General features: G+C 40.9%; 1 protein-coding gene across 19 annotated transcripts in view; it reads right to left on the bottom strand.

The window, feature by feature from the left end:
- Positions 1-23,746, bottom strand: part of HTR4 (5-hydroxytryptamine receptor 4) — a 172,653-nt gene that overhangs the window by 126,249 nt on the left and 22,658 nt on the right. For all 19 annotated transcript variants that reach the window (XR_011505777.1, XR_011505776.1, XR_011505781.1 and 16 more), the window contains exon 2: positions 21,825-21,897. Coding sequence is in view for 7 of the 19 variants with exons in the window: in XM_070517232.1 (XP_070373333.1) it covers positions 21,825-21,850 (26 nt within the window). In the remaining 12 variants the exon portion in view is untranslated. The remainder of the gene's footprint in view (positions 1-21,824; positions 21,898-23,746) is intronic.

Genomic DNA, 23,746 nt, shown 5'->3' with positions numbered 1-23,746 from the left:
CTCTAATATGGTGTTTTCCTTCCAACAAAACATTGCTCATCACAACTATCCAAGAGAAAGAATGAGCGGGGCCTTTCTTCAGCTCTCATGGCCTTGTAGATGGAAGTTCCTGACGGAAAGATTAAGTTCCTGTGATCTCCTTTCTTGCGGACTGCTCAGGTAAAACGCTAACTCAGGACTTTGACGAGTCAATCAATTCCTCAGGTGGGATCAAAAATATTTTTGAAAAATGTTCACCTGCCTAAATTTAGATGCTATGATTTAATTTGCAGCTGGAAGATACAATCTGGACATTTTCTTTTTCACTTTGTTTTCCATAGTCTTTTTCTCCTTTTCCCCTTTCTGTTTTTTGATATAAAATAAAGGACAAGACTTGACAGTGATTAAGAAGCACATGTAGCAATTCCACTACTGTTGCTAGGGAACAAAGGCCATGGATGAGCTCGAGGAATGGATTCTGAACATCTGCACGACGGAGAAATAGAAGGAGCCAGTGAGTGAACTGACTGATAACCACAGGGGTTAGTACTTTTTGACACACATGCTCCTGGATTTGGCTGAAAAAGGAAAAAAATCACACTTATTTTAAGCCTTTCTGGTGGTTTATTTTTCCAAAATGTGTTTAAAAGTCTCTTCGATGGAAAGTTGATTTCCCTAGTTTGGGGCTGCATTATCTGTAGCTTGGGCTATTTCAACAGCCTCCAATCTGATCATAGAATGTTTTCCCCCCCACCTCAATCAGTTCTTCTCATCTAGCTCATTAATTACAGACGTATTTTCTATCTCCTAGTCAGCAACTCCCATCCCCTATGACCAACATTTACCCTCTTCAATTGCTTTGAAAAATATAACACTGTTGACTATAACTAAGTCTGTTTGGTTACATTACAAAGCAATGCATGATTATTACCAAAAAAGCAGAAAAATATAGACACATAAACGAACATTAACATCCATTATCCTGTTCATGAGAGAAAAGCAATGTAAATAGCTTAGTGCATATCATTCTAGATTATTTCCCAAGCATACATAAACAGATATTTTTCTTACAGAATTGCATTACCCATATACACGAAGTCATAACTTGCCTTATAAATTCAAGAATAGTCAACATAGTTTCTAATAGCTTCTACGCTATACCATAATTATTTAACCATTTCCATGGACCTTGGGATAATTAACAGAATAAATGACCAGTTACGAGATAATTTTACTAATTTTATTGCATCTTCCTGTTTATCCTCTGAACCTAATCATAGCTAGCTTTATTAATTCCCCACTCTTACACCATTATTTCCTCTCCATTTCTACTAGTAATGTTATCAGACACGGACCCTAATCTGCTTCTCTTGTCCTGCCAAAGGGACTCACATTTGGTCTGGAAACAGTATTACCCTAGTTCAAGTCTCTTACCTGGCCTCTTACAGTAATGAATTAATTAGGACTCTTTTGGTTTGAAATGTGTGAAACCCCAACTCCAAGTGACTTAAGGAAAAGTGAATGTATGGCTGTATGGCTGAAAGTGTCAGTAGTAGGGGCTAACTGAACACGCAGTGGGATCCACGCACTCAGATAAGGTCAGTGGGACCTGGCCTCACTCCCTCCACCTCCCAGCAATGCCATCTTCTCCAATGGCTTCATTCTTGGGCATGCTCTCTCCTAAAGGTGACAGTTGGCTGTCAGCATCTCTAGGCCTCTATGTTCTCAGGAACTCCAGGGGAAAGAGCATTCCTCTGGTTTAGTCCTGGGAGTCACTGATTGTACTCACCTGAACCAACCACCGTGGGCAGGAGTCAGGCACTCTGAGGGGGGCCAGGCCTAGAGAACATGCCCACCCAAAACAGAAGAACCCAACAGTCAGGGAGGGGTCATTCCCTAAAGCAAAAGCAAGGTGCTGTTACCAGGGAAAAGAAGACCGGATCTGGGCAGACAGAAACAATAGCTATTCACTACCATTAGCCTTGTGCTCCAGTTGCTCCTTCAGATTCATTCGCACCCTTCTCCACCTGGGCTCTGCGTAGGGACCATATCAATCAGCTCCCTCTGCCTTTGGCTTCTGGTTGGGTTTAGCCAACAGGGGACATCAGCAGGCGAGTGAGGTCAGAGAATTTCTCCATCTCCTTCTTTGCTGAGCTATAAGTTGGCAGTAGCTGTGTTCCTGTACTGAAGACCATACCTCCTATCGGGTGATTTTCTACAACCAGCTACGGACCTCTTTTCATTCTGGTAATACTCTCTCCCCTTGTCCTTTCAGGCACAGGGGACTGAAGTGCTGTTGTGAGCTCCAGGGTACTCCACCATCCCTTGTTCTTCTAACCCTACACACATACCTTTACCCCATTTGTATGTGCCTTCTCTTTCCTGTGGGACCTTGACAGGTGCAGCCTCTAACAGTTTGCTCAGCCTATCAGTGCTCCTTCATATCAACCACAAATCTGGTTAACCATTGAAGTCCTCCTTCAAGACAGGATGTGAACACTGGAAGTTCAAGGCTAAGGGCTACTGTCAATTTAATACAAATTACCAGCCACTATTACTGGGCTTTGGTGACCACAGAAGTACACTTAAGATTGTGACACATACTAGTGATCCTAACTGCATCCCATCTGGTTGATTTAGTACGGTGTATCTGGAATATACCCTGCGAAGGTTATACTTTAATGCAGTTGATCCAGCCTCCCTAGTAGGAATTGAAAGAAAAAGGAAGAAAGGAAGGAAGGAAGGTGGGAAGGAAGGAAGGAAGGAAAGAAAGAAGAAAGGAAGGAAGGAGGAAAAAAAAGAAAATAGGGATGAAAAGTTCTGACCTTGGAGTCAGGTAACCTGGAAACTCAGTCCAGCTTTGCCTGTGGTTCATTGTAGGTGGCCTCAGGACCACTGGGTCTCATCGTCCCAATCTGTCAAACACTGGGGTTGGACCAGATCATTTTTAAGGTCCCTTTCAGTTTTATAATCTATTAAGTTCTAACGAACTGCAATTAATGAGGCTTGCAAAATAAATGCACTTACAAATACTTCCAGTTCAAAGAAAATAAAGATATTTTACTAAGTTGGATAGTAATGTCTCTCCTGACCAAGAAAGCAAATTTATTTTGAAAACTAGTCAATCAGTGAAGTTAATAAGGAAATGGAAACCTAAGGCACTGACCTCGATTCAAACCAAAGTTGTTTTTGTTCAGATTCTTGCTGCAGACCAAATTTTATAGACAGACAACGTGGGGTTATCAACAGGGATCTGCAGTGAAGCCCAAGAAAAGCACTAATGAAGCCAGCAGGAGCCCACACAGCCTGGCCCTGGGTGCAGAGCAGGATTAGAAATACAGCTGAAACCCGCAGAGGAGGGAGTCCCCACACTTCTTTGCGTAGTTTGCCTGGTCCAGCCAAGATCGTGGAAGCTGTAGGAGGAAGATCAAAAAAAGGCCAAAGCAGGAAATGAGCTGTAACTTGACAGAGTCACAAAAGAAAACAGAAAAGCATGAGACATATCAGGCGCAAAGAAGGAGCTTGGAAAATGTAGCCTGTTTATTCAGAAATGAGGCAGTTGATAAGATGAAAAAGGATCAAAAAAATTTTAAGCTCAGTTATTTCCTTCTAAAAATATCTATTATAAATAGCCAGGTATAAGAACAGGCAATAGACAAACAGTGTGGGAAACTAAGCTTGTTGGTATATTGTGGGGAAGGTGGAGAGACTTTGTTCCTGAGGGCCTGATGTTTACTCAGGGCAAGGTAAGACAGGGACAGAACGCCTGCACCAGGACCCAGTGAGAGCTCAGCAGCCTCAAATAAGAAGGTAGAAGAATATGCAGGAACAGTCAGAGGCTGAACTACCTGCATTCGCAAAATGGTATGAAGTCGCTTGCCAAGTAACTGATCACTGGCAGCAGCTGCCTCAAACGTGGTATCGAGGAGGATGGTGACGTCATAAACCCAGGACATGGGAAGAAAGAGTGATAGATTGTCAGTGTTTGCAACTGGGGTGGGGAGTGGAGGTAAAAATGGGGAGTCATGGCCCCTTCCAGTAATTTGCTGACCTTGGAACATGTGTTCTAGAAATAGAATGACCATTAGGGTCGCCATTAGCCACACGTAGTTATCGAACATTTGAAACGTGGCTGGTCTGAATTCAGAGGTGCTGTTTTGAAGGCTTAGTATACACATAAAGAAGTAAGCATATCATTAATAATTTTAGCTTGATTATGTGCAGAAATAATATTTTAGATGTGCTGAGTTGAAATAAATTATTAATTTCACTTGTCTCTCTTGCTTATTTTTAACAATTACTAGAAAATTTAAAATAACATATGTGGCTCACATTTGAGGTTTGCATTATATTTCCACTGGACACAGCTGTTGCATTCAGTCCTTTCCTCTGTCCCCAGGCGTCTGTCAGTTTGTAATATCGGGGACGTCTTGACTTATCTCTCACTGCCTTTCCCATCTCAAGCACAGCCTAGTTTCAAACTAAGTGAAAGAAAATCACATTGAGACTCAACAGCTGCTGTATCCACACAACAAGTCACACCCCCCAGGGAATATACACTTAGAACAGTCACCACTGCCTCCTCACATGTACACCCACTTACCATATATGTATGAAACCATATCTGCATGTGTCAGAATAATACCCACAAATAGGGAAGGAATATTAGCAGAATCATTAGTTACAGTGAGATTTACATTTCTACTGTCAACTGCAACCATTTGTTTGAATTAAGTAGAGTCATTAGTACTTATTAATAAAAAGAGGTTCTTTGAAACTGAAAAGGATTGTTTGAACTTCACATCTTCCATTTCCTAACAAGAAACCAGTTCGTTGATAGGTAATTCTAGCATAAGTCTCCCACTTATAATCAAGAGTTCCAGGGCTGCCACACATCATACTGAGTAAAAACCAAGCTTTCACCTTGGGATGAAAACTTCTACTGTGATCTACCAATCAGCACAATGGGTTCCCATTCTCTTAGCTGTCTTCTCTGGACTTTTGCTCTCTCCAAACCCTAAGAGCGACCTTATCCTTCTAGCCTTGTCAATCCCACTGGAACCTACCACCTGGCACACCCATCTCTCAGTACCTGCTAATTGCATCAAACTCCTGGTCCAAACTCTATTGGGTCAGTCCACAGTGACACAATAATTTTACATGATGATACAATTCAGATCTTACTTAAGTGAACAAAGGATTTGCTTCAACTTCAAACAACTGAAGTTCAAAGAACTCTAACTTTTTGAGGTTATTCTCCTCTAGGTGAGGAGTTTGGCCCTGTATTGGACAGCTGCACTTGTGGGATATCGAGCATTCATCCTACGTTCATTTGGTAAAAGAACTCCACTTTCCATGGGGGAACCATCTCATCCCTACTCTAGTCCATGTGGTTTGGGTGGGGCTGGGCCTATTCCACCCCATCTCATCTCCAGGGACAGCACATCATCTAGGCCTGGCCAATCACCATACTTAATTCCCCTGGAAATTTCAATAGAAATATAATGCAAACCACAATGCTTCAGAGATGGTTGTATGGATACAAACTGGTCCAATGGAATTCTGGAACTTTGTTGGAACTACTGGGACGAGATACCTTTGTTTTGCCTGCATTTGAGGCTAATAGGATGTAAGCCTGGAACCTCAAGGCATTGTTACATGGAAAGACTCTGTTTAAAGGATGGCAGAATAGAAAGAGAGACCAATTCCAAGGATATTGTTTGAGGCCCTGGTCCAGCAAGTTGCATGCCCGAACTTTTCAGTTTGGTGAGCTAATAAATTCTCATTTTTGCTTAAATTACTTTGAATTTGCCTGAAACTGGAAGAATCCTAACTAATAGCGCTCTTCAAATATTTAGCCATGACCTGGATAATCTGTATTTTTCCTATACTTCAAGGGGCAGCTTCTCATGAAGTCTCACTTTGAATTTTCCTTTTATTTTGCCATTTTTAATAAATAGTCTGTAAGGCACATTATCCATTATTAGAACTTGCCTTGGAGATCTGGTCCAACCACAATCAAGAGAATTCAAAGGTCACTTCAATATTTCATGCTGAGTTACTGACAATACTCGACATCAAGGCATCCTTGCTGCTCATTTGGATTATATCCCAACTCTGGACTCTTGGCTTCTGTATGTATCCTGAGACCTAGCTGCCAATTTGCATTCTAGCTTTGACTGGTATCCAAACACATCCCTATGTTTCTGACTGCTTCTTGTAATAATTGCCCTAAGCCCCAGTCGCTTCAGCATCATAAGTCTACCTGACCATTCCAGGCAGCACCATTCTGATCCACTCTCAGAACTGTAGATGGGTTCCTAGTACATTTTGGGAAACTTCCCTAAAGACAACAATTTATGTGGTTTAAATGGTCAACTTCCAGATTCCCCATTGCTGTGGTCTGAATATTACCATTTGCTGGATTTGCCTGATGCCAGCTGCTTGTTATAACATCACTTTATACGCTAATCTTTCCATCATGTACCTCTTATATTTCCCCAGAACCAACCCTATCCTGATAGATTGGTCTTCAGATCTCCGCCACTTCTCATCAAACTTCAGTTAACCTTTCCAAATATGTCAACCTAGCCCAAACACCATAAAACCATCATGCCTGTCTACCTACATTTAGTATCTTATGACATCACTGATAACAAACCAATGTACTTATGATATTCCTGTGTTCACTTACTGCCACATGTACAGTGAAAAAAACACTGGACTCAGAATCAAAACATCTGGATTCTAATCTTTGTTCTGTCATATACCAGTAGTGTGACTTCAAGCATAAAAAATCTCTTTCATAACTCTCAAATTTTCATTTCCTTTACCTGTAAGCTAGGTTAATAATACTTTATTTTGCTGGATGCTGTTAGAATTAGACAACAATGCATTCATGAAAGCACACTGTAAACTTTGAAATATCATGTAAATAAATTATTAATAGAAGGTCTTATCACTAGCCAGAACTGTTATCTCATATTTCCTTTTAAACTCAAACAGCCATACATATTGTAGACAGTTAGTAAACACTTGTCAATTCACAAATACATATGCAAGTACTCCTAAAAAGTCATTTATAAAACAAGAGGGAAATTTCTGCCAATGAACCAAGTGATGGGTTAGGGGAGGTAAAGACGTTGAGAAAAAAGAAGAGGTAGTTTACAATATTACAGATTGTAAATGAGAGTAGAGTGTCAGGCAAGTGGAAAGGCAAGAGAGAAAGAACCAGGGGAGACAGGAAAAGTGGGATGCAAGAGGACTTGCCAGTAACACAATGTTGGAGAGGAAAAGGGTGAGAGGAACAGACAGCAGGAACAGGGAAAGGTGACAGAGCAGAAAAGGCACAGTCATTCTTAAACAGGAGTTATCTGCTTGGGAAAAGTGCAGGGATTGAGATGGAAATGAGCTCCTTGCTCCCTAGTGGCTTCCCGTTAGGTAGGAAAGCACCGGCCATGTGAAGTTGTCTTAAAGAAAGCCACCAAGCCCCGCGTGGAGGCTGAACCTCCTCCCCAGAGGCAGATGCACACAACGTCTACTATGTGGGAAGAGACGGGGATAGCAACTGGACAAATGAAAACCTAGGATGCTGAAGGGCAGCACAGAGAATGAAAGAAAGAGTAAAGGGGCAGAGAGTGAACTTAACAGTCGGTAAAATAACATCTGTTGCCAGACCCAACTATTGAAATATTGCATAATTTGACACAATCTCACCGTGTTTGCTTTTTTCACTGAAATACCTAATAATCTAGATTGAATTGATTAAGTCCAGTTTAACCAATTACCTGGACATACTTAAAAAGAGGAGTGGAATTGCTAAGCAGAAGCAGGTGGCTACTTTCAGGACACGGCGCTGGGGATTCTGACACACGGGAGAGGCATCATCTCTCCTAAGGCCTCTTCAGGACCATTACCGTGCTAACATTCTAGGTGCCCAGCTGATCTCGGTCACCTCTGAGGAGGGAAAAAGAGGACAGAGGTAAAGCAGCCAAAAGATTTCTGATTGGAGATGAGGGAGAATTCCTGGAGAAGGAGGCAGTCAAAGAAAAAGAGAAAGTCTATTGAAAGGGGCCTACTCTCCTCTGAGGGGCCCTGACCACAGAGCGCACAGGCTCCCCTCTCTGGGAGGACACAGGCTTCCTTTCTCAGAGGGGACTATCTGAATTGCTGCCTCAGTGACACAAGGCACTGTCCATAAAGCCCTTAGCAAAGTGTTCAGAACAAAGAAAGTATCAGGAGCACATAGTGTGGTAGTGAAGACAGTAGAAATAGCAGAATTAATAGTAATATTTTAGCACTAGTAGAAGTTGAAGAAAGGAGCCGAGTAATGGTGGTCTTAGGACCACCAACATAATAATACTGGTGTAATAATACCAGTATCCATAAAATACTACACAGCAGTACAGAATATGAAGGAAGCCGCACGTAGCAGTCAACAGTTGGAGCTCCTAGGTTTGGATCCTCGGCTCCACCATGTATCACTTGCATGAATTTGGGCAAGTTAATTAATCTTTCTGAGTCTCAATGTTACCACCTATAAAACGCAGATGACAAGAGGACCCCCTTCCTAGAATTGTTACATGGAGTGAATGAGAAAATACTTATGAAGGGTTTAGCACAACTCCTGCTCTACTGGGTCTCAATACCTGTTAGTTAGAACTAGCAGGAATGGTGGGAGGTGGGGTCCGCAGCACTGCACAGGAGTCCACCCCAAGTAGGGGATACAAAATACAGGGAGCACCAACCCTGTCACTAGAGGTCCCCTGCCATGAAATCTGTAAACAGCCCCACAGGAGAGGCCTTTCCAACTTCAAATTGAGAACTGATGTTCCTTCCATCCTCCCATCTCCTCTCCAAATCTCACAGCCTCAGAATCCATAGCTACAAGTGAAATTCAGTGTATGGGGGGTGGGAGGTAGAGGTGGTGGCTGTTAATACCCATTAGGTGCAAACCTGTCTATGACAGGCCTCCAATGATGAATAACATCTTGCCTAAAGAGTTGTAAAGTGAAACATAAAGGCTGTCTCATTTTTAGTTAAATTCCTCTGACACTATAATATGTCAGAGAGGGTGCTAAGTAAGGGGCACGTGAGGTCCAGCAGAGGAGGTAGACATGTTAAACAAATAATTACAAACAACTCTGACAATTACAAATAATTGATAACAGCAATTTGTACACAGAGCTCTGGGAGCATAGAGGGGTGGTAGGGAATGCTTAAGGGTCTGTAGGAGATAATTGAGTTCAGATTTGAAGTGTGAACAGGCAAAAGACAGGGGACAGGCATGATCAGACTTAAGATACAGAAAGATGGCCAGTCATCTGGCTGCTAAATGAACTGGAGCTGGAACAGCCCCAGTCAAGAAAGGAGTTTGGCAATAAGCAATCACTCAGAAAAGAGATGGGGAGGGCTACTGACAGCAATGACAGGAAGGATAGGAGAGGGTGGCAGAGTCAAGGTTACATAATTCTAAAGAAAACAGTGCTTAAATTAAGCTGGTATTAAAAGGTTACTAGTTATTTTTTTCCACAGAGTAAAACCTCATCAGTTCAATATAATTGAATAGAAGCATGTCACAATTAATCAAATATGAATTATAGATTTTTTTAAAAATATGACTAACTGCTTAGGGTTTTTTGACTAGATGAGATATTTTAAATACCTTTCAACTTCCCTGCTCTTAATTAGCAGCATCAATGTTCCTGCAAACAATTAAAGTGAGGTTCTTAGAAATAAAGTTTTTTTCTGAAGTGGATTGAATCCTGCTCTCTTCTGATTTTGTTCCCACAAATGTGCCTCCTGGATCCCAAGGCTGATCTCTACCCACAGCCAACGCCTCTTTCACTAGTGTAGGAAGTCATAGCCGTGACCTCAGGCTGATGGCCCAGAAAACTGGTCTGAGAGGCCTACAAAATCTCTCAGCATAGACGACTGGTTGGCTGGTACTTCTCTCCATCCATTAGGGGTGTCAACCTGGGAGACGCTGGCCTGTCAATAACACAACCATAGAAAATAACATATTTGAAGTTACAAACAGAAATCAGACACAATTTTCCTGATTCTCAGGATTCTTTGGGGTGACTCAATTTGCTTTTCAAAACTTTTGTCAGTGGAGCAAAGATAAAATTTAATTCAATCCCAGGACAAGCCTTCAAAACATTTCCTTTTAGGGAAGAGATTTTCTCTCATCCTCTACTAAGTACTAAATCAACTGGAACCCTTATCATAGCTTGTCTAAAACTCACACCAAATCAATGCGCTATTTATTTTCCAAAGACTTGTGCATTTCTTAAATCATAACCCTCATGGAGTCATAAAGAACATATTTATTCTGAAATTTATTGATTTTCACAATCACACTGACTAGAAATGAAAGTACAAAGGAAACAATTTAGCACTTCCAGATTACCTAAAGATACACAACAGGTGGCTTGTTCCTATAAGTTTGCTGAGTTTAGGAGATCAGAAGGGTCATAGTTTTAACTTCTACACATCCTAATTGTGCAAAACTTCCTTAGGACTTGCAAGTTAGAGAATGAAATGATCCTCAAAGTCTCAAGAAGGAAGAAGCTCATATATGGGTGGGCTCCTTGATGTTAATATTTGGAGAGCTACATGCATCTTCCTCTTGTCTAGAAGATCATTAGAGCTTTTGGGAGTCAATGTCTATTCTATTTAATTCATCACACAGCAGATGGAATCAGAATTTTCCCCATAACATTTCCCCACTGAACTCCACACCAATTTAGCCAACTTTCCATTAGACGTTTATCACCAGAATTTCTCACAGTTTTCTCCATCTCAACCAGTTCCAAACCAAACTCTCTCTCCCCGTGCACACTACTCCTCCATGGTCACCCTCAAAATGTCTTCCTCTTCCTTCTCATGGAATTGGTCACCTTCTACCACAAATCTACTTCTTAACTCCCTCTGGAATCTGTGTCCTCTTCTTCTATCCCCACCTCCTCAGTCTTAATTCTGGCCCTTTTCCTCTCTCCCCTGGACAAGTGGAACAATCTCCTTACTAGTCTCTGAGCCCCTAACTCCCGTCATCCACTGTAATTCAGTCTGCATGCACCCAGTGACCTCCCCAAAATACCCGGCATGACTTTTCCCTCTTCTGTGCAGACTGATCGCACTTCTGGGCCGTCCACATCTAGTTTTCCTCATTCACTATTACCAACATTTCTCCAATGCTGAGAAGTTCTTTCTTTTTTCATCTTTGAAAAGCAACTTTCCAGTTTTATAGATTTACACCTACACTTTTTCTGGAATTCAACTTTTGAGGTTTTTGGATTGCAATAATTATAAATAGTGAACAACAGTGACATCTGAGATGAGGTGAGGCTACAAATGTCAGTTATGCTGTTGATAGTGAGACCTTATAATAAATATGCATCTATATCTAATAGGCATAAAGGCATGATAGTATTGAACATTCAAAGATGAGTACTCTGTATAAAACCTTTTGCAAGCACTGAAATTAATAAAGCCATTATAAATTAGGGAGCAAGTGAGTGGGCAGAGGAGAAAGGAAAAAAAGATTATTCTTACAGTTCTTTAGAAACGCAAATAAGAACATTGCCTAACATCATTACCTGACTGATAAAATGGTTATCATTTAACAGGTATTTATTTAGAAACCTGTTCCAATTCTTAACTGAAAGAAGTTCTTAAATTCAACACAACCCTATTTGCTAAGTAGTAATAAAACAAATTTCTAGGGAGAAAATAGCAACTACTAAATGTCATAACAGGGTCTATGAAATTGGAGATAATTCTCACCACTGTTTTCACAATTTAAGTGATAAACTAAAAAGTCTTCACAAGCCTGGCAGGCAGATCCAACTCCCTGACCAACTGGATGCCGTGGCTGTGGGAGGTAAGGCAATAGTTCAAAACGGCTTCTGAGCAGACAGTAGCAATCATTGCTACTCTAGAAAAGTGGAGTGCCCAGCCTCCCTGAAGGCATTTAAGTCAATTTTTAAAAACCTAGGCAGGTCAAACAAATGTATCTACCAAGTCTTCAGTTTGGGAGCCCAAGTCCAAAAACGTCTAATGACAGACCCTCCACAACACAGAAATCTTTGCACAAACAAACTGTGAAGCTCAAAGGATAGATTCTGACATCAAGCAGACTGGGGTGAAAATACAGGCTTCACCTCTAACTAGAACTGTGACTTTAGACAAAAGAACAATCCCTCTCTGCCTCCATCACCTCATATGTAATAACAGGGACACTCATCAGTAAGTGTCTGAGTCAGTTTGGGCTGCTATGACAAATGACCCTTGACTGGGTGACGTCAACAACAAACACTTGTTTCTCACAGTTCTGGAGCTTGGGAAGTTCAAGATTAAGGTGCTGGCAGGACTGGTTCTGGTGAGAGCCCACTTCCTGGGGGGTGCAGATAGCCATTTTCTCACTGTGTCCTCACATGGTGGAGGACAGAGAGCTCTCTGGAGTCTCTTTATAAGGGCACTAAGCCCATTCACAAGGTCTCTGCCCCCATGACCTAAGCACCTCCCAAAGGCCCCACCTCCAAATACCATCACATTGGGGGTTAGGATTTCAACATAGGAATTGCAGAGGGACAAAAAGATTCAGCCCATAATCTAAGGAACTCACAGAGTTGTGAGATTAAACGAGATCAAATAGGGCACGTGCTTAGAGGAACATCTGAACCATAGCAAACCATTCTTGTCAAATGATCAAAGCAGGGAATAACACGTGATTTAATATTTTCCTAATATTGTCTAAATCAATTTTTCAGATTTAGACACATTTAATTAAATAACATTTTAATCTAAATTATATACCCTTTAGGAACTAGCTGGCTATCTTTGATTAGTTGGAAAATAATATGAAAAAAGCAGTAATTTTGGAAGCAAGGACTTGGGTTTGAGTCTCAGGTTAATTACCTGTTAGCTATGCAGGTTTAGGAAAAACTCACTTAACCTCTCTGAAACCCTATGTATTTCTTTCGTGGACTGTGCTTTGTGAGAATTCTAGAAGCTACAAACCCTAAGCAAGGCTCCAGATTATGGAAAGGAGCTTGGAAAAAAATTCCAACTAATTCCCAGCATCGGTCATATGTACCTTGAATCTCATAACGGCCCATGCTTATAAAGAGGAACAAAAAGACCCAGTTTTTCTGGAATCAGGTGACCTTTCAATATAGACCATGCTCTAAATCTATTAAATACAGAGGAAATTCTAACCAGAATCGAGCTGGACTGGAGTTGAGAATCAAATAGATCTTCTAAAATTTTTTATAAAATCAAGCAATGCCTCAATCCTCGCCTAACTATTTGCATCCACTGACTTACACAGGTCTCAAGAAACTATCTAGAAAAATCGTATTGAAACTTGAGATTTAAACAAAGATTTCTGATTGGAATCAGTGAGGAACGACAAGGTCTCATAAGAAGAAGAACCAGATATCCAGGGGTGACTGGACAAGAGACTCAGAATGACACACATTGAGTGACACTTCTGAGAACATGGAACAGTTGATACCAACACTTATCAGGACCCAATCCTTCTGTGCACCCCTGGAAGATTAGGTCTGAGAACTGGAAATGCTGCATTGCTGGCTTCCAAGACACTTCCATCTCAAGCAATTTTAATATGGAGCCCATTTTGATTGAGTATTACCCAGAATGCATATTCTTCTCACTTTACATGTGCAATAATGTGGATTTTCAGTATCAAGAAGCTTCTGTTTTATCAGAGTCAAGGTGCAGCCTTTGAGTCCCGGGGACCGGTCATTCAGCAGGATACGATTCAGATTAGTACCTCTGTGGAACAGTTACAGCTGGAGGTTGCCAGAGTTCAGCTTGGGAAGTAGAACAAATTCAGGGACACTTGTAAGCACCCACTTTCAGTAGTAATCAAATGCCCAGAAGCATTTGAACAAGGTGAACTGGGCAAAAGACAGCTTCCTGTAGTCAAGCAGGTGGAAACTCAGAGACACGGAGGTTCAGATGTTTATGTTAATGTGATCACATGCGAGCTTGCAGGCTCGTGAAGTCCAATACATCAGGTTCCAGAGCTATAAATTCCAGAAGGAACCAAGGTTTTAGGGAAGAAGCTGTATCTGTTATCTGCCACTCTTTTCAGGCACGCATCTCAATTGGGGAGGAGAGAAGCCTGAAAACCATATTTTTCATACTCCTTTGCCCCCTGGCTTCTGATTATGTTTTCCAAAGGGGGAGCTCAGAATGGGAACTGGACCAAAAGAGGGAAAAAAGGATCTTTCTCCTGTATGTGGAGTATCAGCAGTGAGAGCAGCAGCGAATGGTTCCTTAAGCAACAAATGTGATAGAGCAGTGCTTCCAGCAGATCCGTGGCAGGGGTGGGGCTCAGGAAACTTCCCGACTTCTCCTCCTTCCTGCCCTTCTGGGGAGCTTCGTGACCAACGCCCTGCATTAACCCTCCCTTTGCCTGAAATACATTCAACAGTCTCCATTTCCCCAAATGGACATTTGCAGATATAGAAGCAGAAAGAAAAAGTTGGAGGTGTTTTTCTCCAAAGATCATCAAGGAAGGGATTAATTGCACATAAGGGAGAGCTGGCTGTAATGAATAGAGAACAAAACTAGAAGTCAAAAACACATAGGATTGAATCCTGGATCTTCCAGTCCCCAAAGAAAAAAGTGACCAAATTCATGGAAGCTGCAGAGTAAAGAGAAAACAGTGCCGCATAGGATATAGACGAGAAGTGGTCACATCCCAATTATGTCCTCATTAGCCCCAATATTGAGGGTCTTCTATCACCCTTGGAAGCCTTAGTTTCCTCACCAGAGAAGAGCCACAATCAGGGACATATAGCCAAAAAGTTTAAAACTAATTAATAAAGTCAGCCAATTACATGGATGCTGAATTTAAGCAATCAAGAAAACTTATAGAGTGCAGTAATGGGTAGCAGTCCTAGGGGTCATAAAACCCTACGTCTCATGATTGTGATGACTAAGACAATATTGACCATTTGTTCAATGTGGACTATGCGTGAGATACTATGTTAAGAGTTTTACCTACATTGCTTATGATCCTCACAAAAACCCCATTTTCAGATGCCAAAACTCAGAGAGATTAAATAATTAATTCAAGGTCCTACAGCTCGTAAGTGGGAAAGCCAAGACTTGAACCCATCTTTCTGTTTCCCAAAACCCCACTCTTCCAGCATTCCACGGTACCACTAGCTGCAATCATTGTGATAAACGTACTTTGGATGCTGGAGAGTGTGACATGCATGTAGAGGATTGATAGCTTAGCTCCACAACCAGCAAATTTCATACATTGCAAGAGACCACTGCTTTGGAAATGGAAATGTGTCATCATCCCTCTAGTAATTGTCCAGGTCTCCAGCTTGAGGCACCCTGAGACCCCATGAGGCACAGGGGTTTCCACCAAAGTGAGCTCCAGTTCTTATTCACTGTGCTCCCGCCCTAACCAAAAGACTAACTGAATAATCACCATTTTATCAGTCAAGCAACAAAGTTGAGTATTATTCTCATTTACATTTCTAAAGCAACATAAAAATAACCCCTTTTAAACGGTACCCACTCACTTTCTCCTTATATGCTAATGCGTGTCACAATTTCAAAGCCTGAAGAGAGATTTCCTGCAAAACATTTCGTTGCCTTAACGTTGCACATGCTCACAGTTCTGAATGCCAGGTTACAAACACGAATTAACTCTGGTTCCAAATCAATTACATACTGATAAGTCTTCAGGAAAGACAACTTGGATACGTTGATTCCAAATTCTACGGGTTATTTCAAGGCTTTAGAATATTTAACATTAAAAATTTCATTTCATCCTCAGACTTTAGTAAAAAAAATATTGTCACCGATATTAATAATCAAATCTAAAATCAACCTCCTTATTTAAAAAATTCCCCTTTTTCCCTTTGCTAAAATCGGATCATTTCAACTAATTCTTGTAGTCACATTGCTTTCCATTTGATTTAGTTTCTTGATTTGAAGTAATGAGCTGCAACTTAGGACCATGACATATTAAAGCAACTGGGTAATTAATTCAGAGCTGGCTACTCACCTTTGTTACGGTTTTTAATAAATGTTGTCACATGTGCAGAGCAGGTGACTGCATTTACATCAAGAGTATGTATTTACGGGCTGGCCGGGTGGCACAGTGGTTAAGTGTGCACGTTCCGGTTCCGTGGCCCGGGGCTCATCAGTTCTGATCCCAGGTGTGGACATGGCACAGCTTGGCACACCATGCTCTGGTAGGCGTACCACATATAAAGTAGAGGAAGATGGGCATGGATGTTAGCTCAGGGCCAGTCTTCCTCAGAAAAAAGAGGAGGATTGGCAGCAGTTAGCTCAGGGCTAATCTTCCTCAAAAAAAAAAAAAAAAAAGAGTATGTATTTATATTTAAAGTATTCAACTTTAGGTATATATTCAGGTTTTCTGTGTTTTATAAAACTTGCCATCTTGATCTTCTGTTCAAAACTGGTTAGTGGCTCCACAGCACGAGGCATCGTGCCCTACCAAAAGAAGAAGAAAGAAAAATTCTCCTCCTGGAAAAATGGTTCCCTCTTGGATTCCTTTCCCCCTTTCTTTCTTCTTTCTGTCCTTCCTTCCTTAAAGTGGCTTAGAAAAAAAATAATACAAGATCTTATTAAGAAACCAAAGGAAACAAGATGAAGGAGCAAAAAGAGTTAGAAAAATAAAATAATGGCATGCTGGAACCATAGTAAGTGCCTGGAGATCATCTATACTTCTAGTGGTAATTAGAAACTGGGCTCTGACTTTCCTAGAAACCCCAAGCAAATGGAGGAAAATGCTACAATTTATATGATTCATCCTTCCTATAAGATGCTTTTTTGGTTGCTAATGAGAAACATTAACGAGAAACCACAACAGTTATCCTGTAGAAGAGAAACAGGATCTTAAGCCAGGGTGTTCTTAGGAAAGTGAGGAAACACAGCGGCAAAGCGCACAAAGCCCACGGGGCGAGGAGGAGAGCCAAGGGTAGGAGGAAGCCACTGCTAAAAAGAATCAAGATATAAAATAAACTTTTTCTCCACTTTTGAGTGGGTTCTGGGGTCATTATCCTGGGAAATCTTCAAGGAGCAAGTTTGTCTATATTTGGACTTTCCTCCACTTACCTACTCATTTCCTGCCCGAACCCTGTACTTTCTGGAACTAGAAATTAATGGAAAAAATCCTTAGAAAGCAGAAACTTTTTAACTGTAATAAACAGTAGGAAGAAAAGGATGGAGACCTGGATTGCCTTTAGGGATCACACTTGAGCTGAGGAAAACCACATGTCAGTGGGAAGAATCTGGTAGCTAAAACAAACAAAACAAAAAGTGCCTGGGCTATCTCTGGAGTCAGGGCTAAGTGTTCCAAGGCGGCCTTACGCAGCACCCTGGGCTTAGGGCTAGTGTTAGGGTAAGGCACCACCAGGCTCCCTGCCCAAACGCAGACCCATCAGGTTCTACAAAGAGCTTTTGCTACAAAATCACCAGAGCCACTGCTTCCATTTTCCTTTCTTCAACGCTTCAAAAAGAATGAAGCTGTCTCCTCCAGAGCCCCCACAAGAAGCAAACAGACCAAAAAATGACATCAGGTGGGTGTCAGATTGTCTGGAAAAAGCTGCCTGCTGACTGCTAAATCGGTGAGGCACTATTTACCAAAGAAGAGGACTCATCAGGAACTTGCCCCTCCAACCGGGGTATGGTTCACTGCAGGCTTTTCAACATGAGTCAATCCACACTCCATCAACCGCTCTCTGCCATGGACGCCCTTTTGGGAAAAATGCTTGTAATGCTTCTCATATTTCTAAAATCAAGACCTAGTACTTCATTTTTTTGTTAGTCTTATTTTATATTCACAGAGAATATAGCTCATTGTATATCTCACTATTAGGGTTCTTTTGTCACTGTATTAAATTCTATTTGTGTGATTGTCTTCTAGCTAGACCATGAGATCCTTAAGAACAGGCACTTATGTTACTCTTCCTGGCACATAGTTTAGGTGTTTAATCTATAGGTGTTAATCTTAGGTGTTAATGTATATCAAATAAACAAAGGAACCTTCACATTTTATTTACACATGGAGCAACATTACTTAAATATCGGATAAATCCGGGGCTGGCCTGGTGGCACCGCAGTAAAGTTCGCACATGCCGCTTCTCGGCAGCCCAGGGTTCGCCAGTTCAGATCCCGGGTGCGAACATGGCACAGCTTGGCACACCATGCTCTGATAGGCATCTCACGTATAAAGTAGAGGAAGATGGGCACGGATGTTAGCTCAGGGCCAGTCTTCCTTAGCAAAAAGAGGAGGATTGGCAGTAGTTAGCTCAGGGCTAATCTTCCTCAAAAAATAAATTTAAATAAATAAATAAATATCAGATAAATCCAATTGCTACAAAACAAATGGAGTTGGACATTGGTCACATTTTGGCTACCTAGCCTCCATTCACCCTTCCTAAAAAGCACCAACTTCTCTGGAGGGCTTAACTTTCCTCCACTACATGTCATCTTCCTGAGCAGTACCGGCCTCCCATTCTGAAAGCTGGACAGCAAGTGGTCACATGACTTAGCTTGGCCAATCAGATGATATCTCCCAGGACTCTGACTCAGTAGCACATAGAAAGAGGAAATGATTGGACACTATCCATGATGCAGAAATGTACTCACCACTTCTTCTTGTGGTTGGCCATTGTTCCACTTTCTAGCTCTACTCGAACCCTCAAAGTTCTCATTTATTTGCAAGCCTGGTCCTCAAGCATTTTCGCCTTAATTCTTTGAGCCTGTACATTGTAGCTTTCCCCAAATTATCTTTGAATATGCTAGCAAATTAGTCTCTGATGCCTGTAGCCAAGAACACTGATTGATATATAATAGCAAGGACCATGCTGAATTAGCAAACTCAAATAAAACCAAACAAACAAAAAATGAAGTGGCCAGTATGGCTTGGCAAAATACTTAAATGTTAGATATTTTACACCACAAATGATACCTAGGATCTCTCTGTCCCTTGATATGCAGGAAAAATTAGCTGGAGCCTCTCAAGTCTACAGCCCATAGAAGTCTAAAACTTCCTCTTAGATTTCTGAAGTTTCTCCGGGCATTTATACTCTTCTGCTATCCTTTGCCTTTTGGGTGTCCATTTTCACACACGCATTCTCTCTTCCAAATCACATTTACCCAGGCAGGAAGGTCAGGCATCTCACCAACACACACTCACACATATTCCTAAAATACAGCAGTATAGTACAAGTATAGTATAGTAGGAGGGAGTGTGGTTATATGACCTTGAGCAGGTTACTTAGCCTCTTCCTGCCTTAGTTACCACACATTGTAAAACATAACAATGACATGGGCCTCATGGAATTGCTTTAAAAGTTAAATGGAATAATACACGTTAAGTTTATAGCTCACACATAGTAAACATTTAACACTCTTAACACTCAATTCCTAGCCAAGTTAAAAAACTTTGCTGAAGAACTGGGCACTGGGAGAGGTCAACACACACATCCTACACATTTAAAACAAGCTAACACATACAGATATGCAACCTAACTCCTCCCAAAGTCCCTGACAGCCACCAATGCCACTGGATGCTTCGCCCTTTTCCAAGCAGAGCCCAGACTCTCCGTCTTCTCTGAATCTTCTCTCTTCTCCAACCTTCTCCCTCCTCTGTTCACTCATGTTCCTGTCCTCAGAGGAAGTAAAAAATTCCTCTCCTGTTCCAGGGACCTAGGCCCTTCTGCTCTCACTGGACATAGGCCCTTCACCAAGTGATGATATCTCCCTACCAGAAAAAGAATTTCTGGTTCCTGCTCTCAAAATGATAAAATTTACTCAACCTAGTTATACCCAGAACATCAGTTTCTAGACCCAGTTGTTTGCATATCACCCTGTGGTTTTTTTCACATTCAATCATTAATGAATATTTTTAAATTACGTAATACTTTTTCTTTAAATAAACTTACTTTTAAATTTTAAATAAATGTCTTTTAACATGAAATTTTATTTCACCACTATAAGTGGTAAAATAGTATTACTCATCACAATAAGGTTACCTTAAAATAAATATTTTAAAATAAAAAAGATCATATAACACCCAAATTATTATGCATTACTAATGATCCATGCATCACAATCTAGTAATTGTGAGCCTAAAGTACGTCCTTTATTATGAACACCCAGAGGCTGGACTGGGAAGTGAATGGGTGGAAAGTCTGTGGCATTTGCATGTTACTAACATTGTGGGGAGAGAGGGAGAGTGGGTGAGAATGAGCATATGTTGATGGGATCAGGTTAGAAATCTGACGGAGAGGATGGTCCAGAGACAAGATTCTGGGACTGATATCATCTTGTATCCTGCATGGCTGTTCTATGGCACCCAGGAGAACAGCTAACGTTCATTTTAATTGAATTGTATTCCGTCGTTAGAATCCAGTGCTGCTATAAATAAACGTTGAAAAGCTAGAAAAGTGAGGGATCATAATAGCTGAATTATCCAAAAAGAAGTGCATTTTAACCAACTGACGAAGTTTGATACAGTATCTGAAACTCAAAACAATTTCATAAACTATCACCATTTTGCTCACTTGGCCGTTCAATTAACAAAAATAAAATTGATATTCTCTAGGTTCCATTATGCTTTCTCTGTACAAATAATGTCACAAACTTTTAGAGGAAAATTAAACAAACAGCACTGACCTAAAAGTCTGTGTTAAAGTCTTAAGACTCTGCCCCATGTCAATGTGTTAGGTAAATAACAAAGTCCACAATGCTTCCATTGAGAGTGTATAACATTATTGCTAAAAATACAGAGCCTCTTTGCATCTCTAGGTGTTCTAGAACACAAAACTATTTGAAATCTATGTAGTAATAGCAATGACTGGCTGATCACCAATTCTTCAATAAATACCCACCATGTGCCAGGTATTATGCATGAGACACTTTCCACAATTAGGGAATTTCCAGGTTTGAGGTGATAGCACACCTGTGCAACTCAAGTCACTTTACACTAGAGTTGCGCCAAGATATCTGACAGCTCCTCTTTGTCGCAGCTTTCTGCCACCTTAGACACAGAGGCACAGTGCCCCTGATCTATACCCAAAGCTTTTCCACAGGGCTCAAGTGAAAGGGAAACTGCTCCTGCGATTGCACCAGGAAAGTATTTGTTTTCAGAATGTCTTCCAGCTATTGCTACCTACAGCTAATCCTCAGCCTCAAAGGCCAATTCATAACATTTAAACCTTATTGAATAGAAATTTCTTCACACTATTTGGTTGTACCAAATAAAATGCAGCGAGCCTTTAAAGAAAAAACTTCCCTAGGAGTCATCTTACTATTTGATCTCCAAGGGTTGCAGGAAAACAAAACAAAAACCTTTTAGCTTTATATAACTACACTATGCAACTATCATGGCACATAATCCAATGACCTGGTTGAAAAAAGAAACGAGCAAACTAGAACCTGTTATAAAAAGCTATCTGAATACATATCTAAAGTTTAGATGTACAGATGGATATTCTCAAACTATTTTTAACCCATTGAAATACATCTTCTTTCTTCCTATCGTAGAGATGAAGATCTGTTTTAACGTAACAGCATCTCCCATAATGCAGACCTTTAATATAGGCATCTGGAAACATTTACAGCCATAGCATATTTAACACTTAAGTAGAAATGAAAAAAACACTAATAACTGAACAGTACCACATTCATGATTATATATGAAACGAAGAAAATTCATATCTATTAGCTTTGTAACTCAACTAAAACAGATTTTTCAGAAGCCTCATAATTCAAATGACCATAATTTATAGCACAATATAGACAGAAATGTAACATACCTCACATTAGCATCAAGTTCGTCCATTACAGGAAATAGGCATGGGTGAAGTGGATTTCAGTGCCCACAGGGTCCTATAATAAGGGAATAAAAAAGAGGTAATGTAGGAAAATAAAAGTCTAAGTTAAAGGAAAAAATGCCTAATAATCATTGCTTTCTATTTATCAGAATTTTTATGTAGAGTACCAGAAAAGTATTTCATAAACAATACTACAGCAAAAGGCTATTGGCATAGTGAGGTATGGCATAGCTGAATATTGCAAAAAGTTTCTTTACATTTTACTAATCTCCTGGAGATTAAAACCGACAAGTACTTCTTCTCACCTCATCTTAGTCAGTTTACTTGTTATTCTTCTTCTCCTCCCGGAAACATGGCTTGTTTACATGGTCTGCATTAGGACTTTGCCTAAAACAGTCAGCCATCTTGTTTCCAAAAGGATTTTTGGGGTTTTTTTTTTAAATCCTTTTTGAGAGGGGGTAATCATATATTCCTTTGAGAATCCAGTAAACTCTTGAGAACTCTCTGCCCAGAAAAAAATACACATGCATGCACATACACACACACTTTCTGAGGAGCCCACCACTCCTTGAGGCCCATCCATGAACCCCAGGCTAAGAGCTCCCAATGAAAAGGGAGTTAAGTTTCAAACTACCAAAGCCCCTAGCATAGACTCTCAGAAGACCTCACCCGGTTTAATGGATGGGCACTCACTGATCTCCTCCAAACAGGCCCTCTCAGTTGACTGTGCAGTTTCATTTTTCAGAAGAATGCCTATGTTTTTCATTGCATTTGTTCCACAACATGGTGAATCAGAGAACGTGGGGCCAGAGCCTGGTCTGTTTCTTCCAGGGTTACCCTACGCAAGTCCCTTTTTCCTTCCAAAATTCATCACCCACTTCTCAATAAACAGAAGAGATTGGAAGAGATGATCTCTGGGTTCACTTTCAGCTCTGATATTCTTTAATTCCATCTGCTGGCTTTCTAATCGAATCTTACCAAGAAGAAACTGTAAATCTGTTTAGCTACATAACAGAACCGTGAAACTCAGCCTGGGCTCTTGGATGCTTTGGTTGGGGTGGACCAAACACATATGCTGGCAGCCCACCAGAGCTGGAAAGGATGGGATCTCTCTGTGCTTTTCAATATTTGTTCTTTAGAGCCTCTAAGATTAACATGGGCTCCCATGGGCATTTCTGGGTGTTGGGCAGGTGTGGGGAAAATGCAGCCTACAGCATTCTGAACCTCCTATTAACCTCAAGCAAAGTAGCTCTGTCCATTTCTATTTGTTTTATGTTTTGAATTTGGAATGACATTTCAGTTAACAATGGACCGCATATACAACGGTGGTCCCATAAGACTAGTACCATACAGCCTAGGTGCATAGTGGGCTATACCATCCAGGTTTGTGTAAGTACACTCTATGATGTTCACACAACGAAATTGCCTAACAACACATTTCTCAGAACATATCTCTGCCATTAAGCGACACATGACTGTATTTGAAATACTTAAGTACAAAGCCCTAACTATTGAAGCGACAGGGCTCCATCCTCTTTCCTCCTTTATCTGAAATCATTCCTCAAGTGATCACATCCATTCCCATGGCTCAAAATACAGCCTCTTCACTGAACATTCCCAAGGCTACAGCTCTAGCCTAGGCCTTTCCCAGACTCATATCAGCTACCTGACATCTCAACTTGGATGATTAAAAAGCATTTCAAACTGAACTCTTGATTTCCCACTCTCAACACAAAAACCTGCTCCTCCCCTAGTGTTCTGCATCTCAGTAAATGGCTTCACCATTTACCCAGTTACTCAGACCAAACATCTTCTTTTTCTCACACTCTACAACTAAACTATCAGCAAGCTCACGCTCTACTTTGAAAATGATTCTTCAACCTGACTCTTTCTCATTACCTCCA

Source organism: Equus asinus, chromosome 9 (genome assembly GCF_041296235.1).
Source record: "Equus asinus isolate D_3611 breed Donkey chromosome 9, EquAss-T2T_v2, whole genome shotgun sequence".
Taxonomy (NCBI): Eukaryota; Metazoa; Chordata; class Mammalia; order Perissodactyla; family Equidae; genus Equus; species Equus asinus.
The sequence above is the reverse complement of the archived record's forward strand: the minus strand, read 5'-3'. Positions and strand labels throughout refer to the sequence as shown.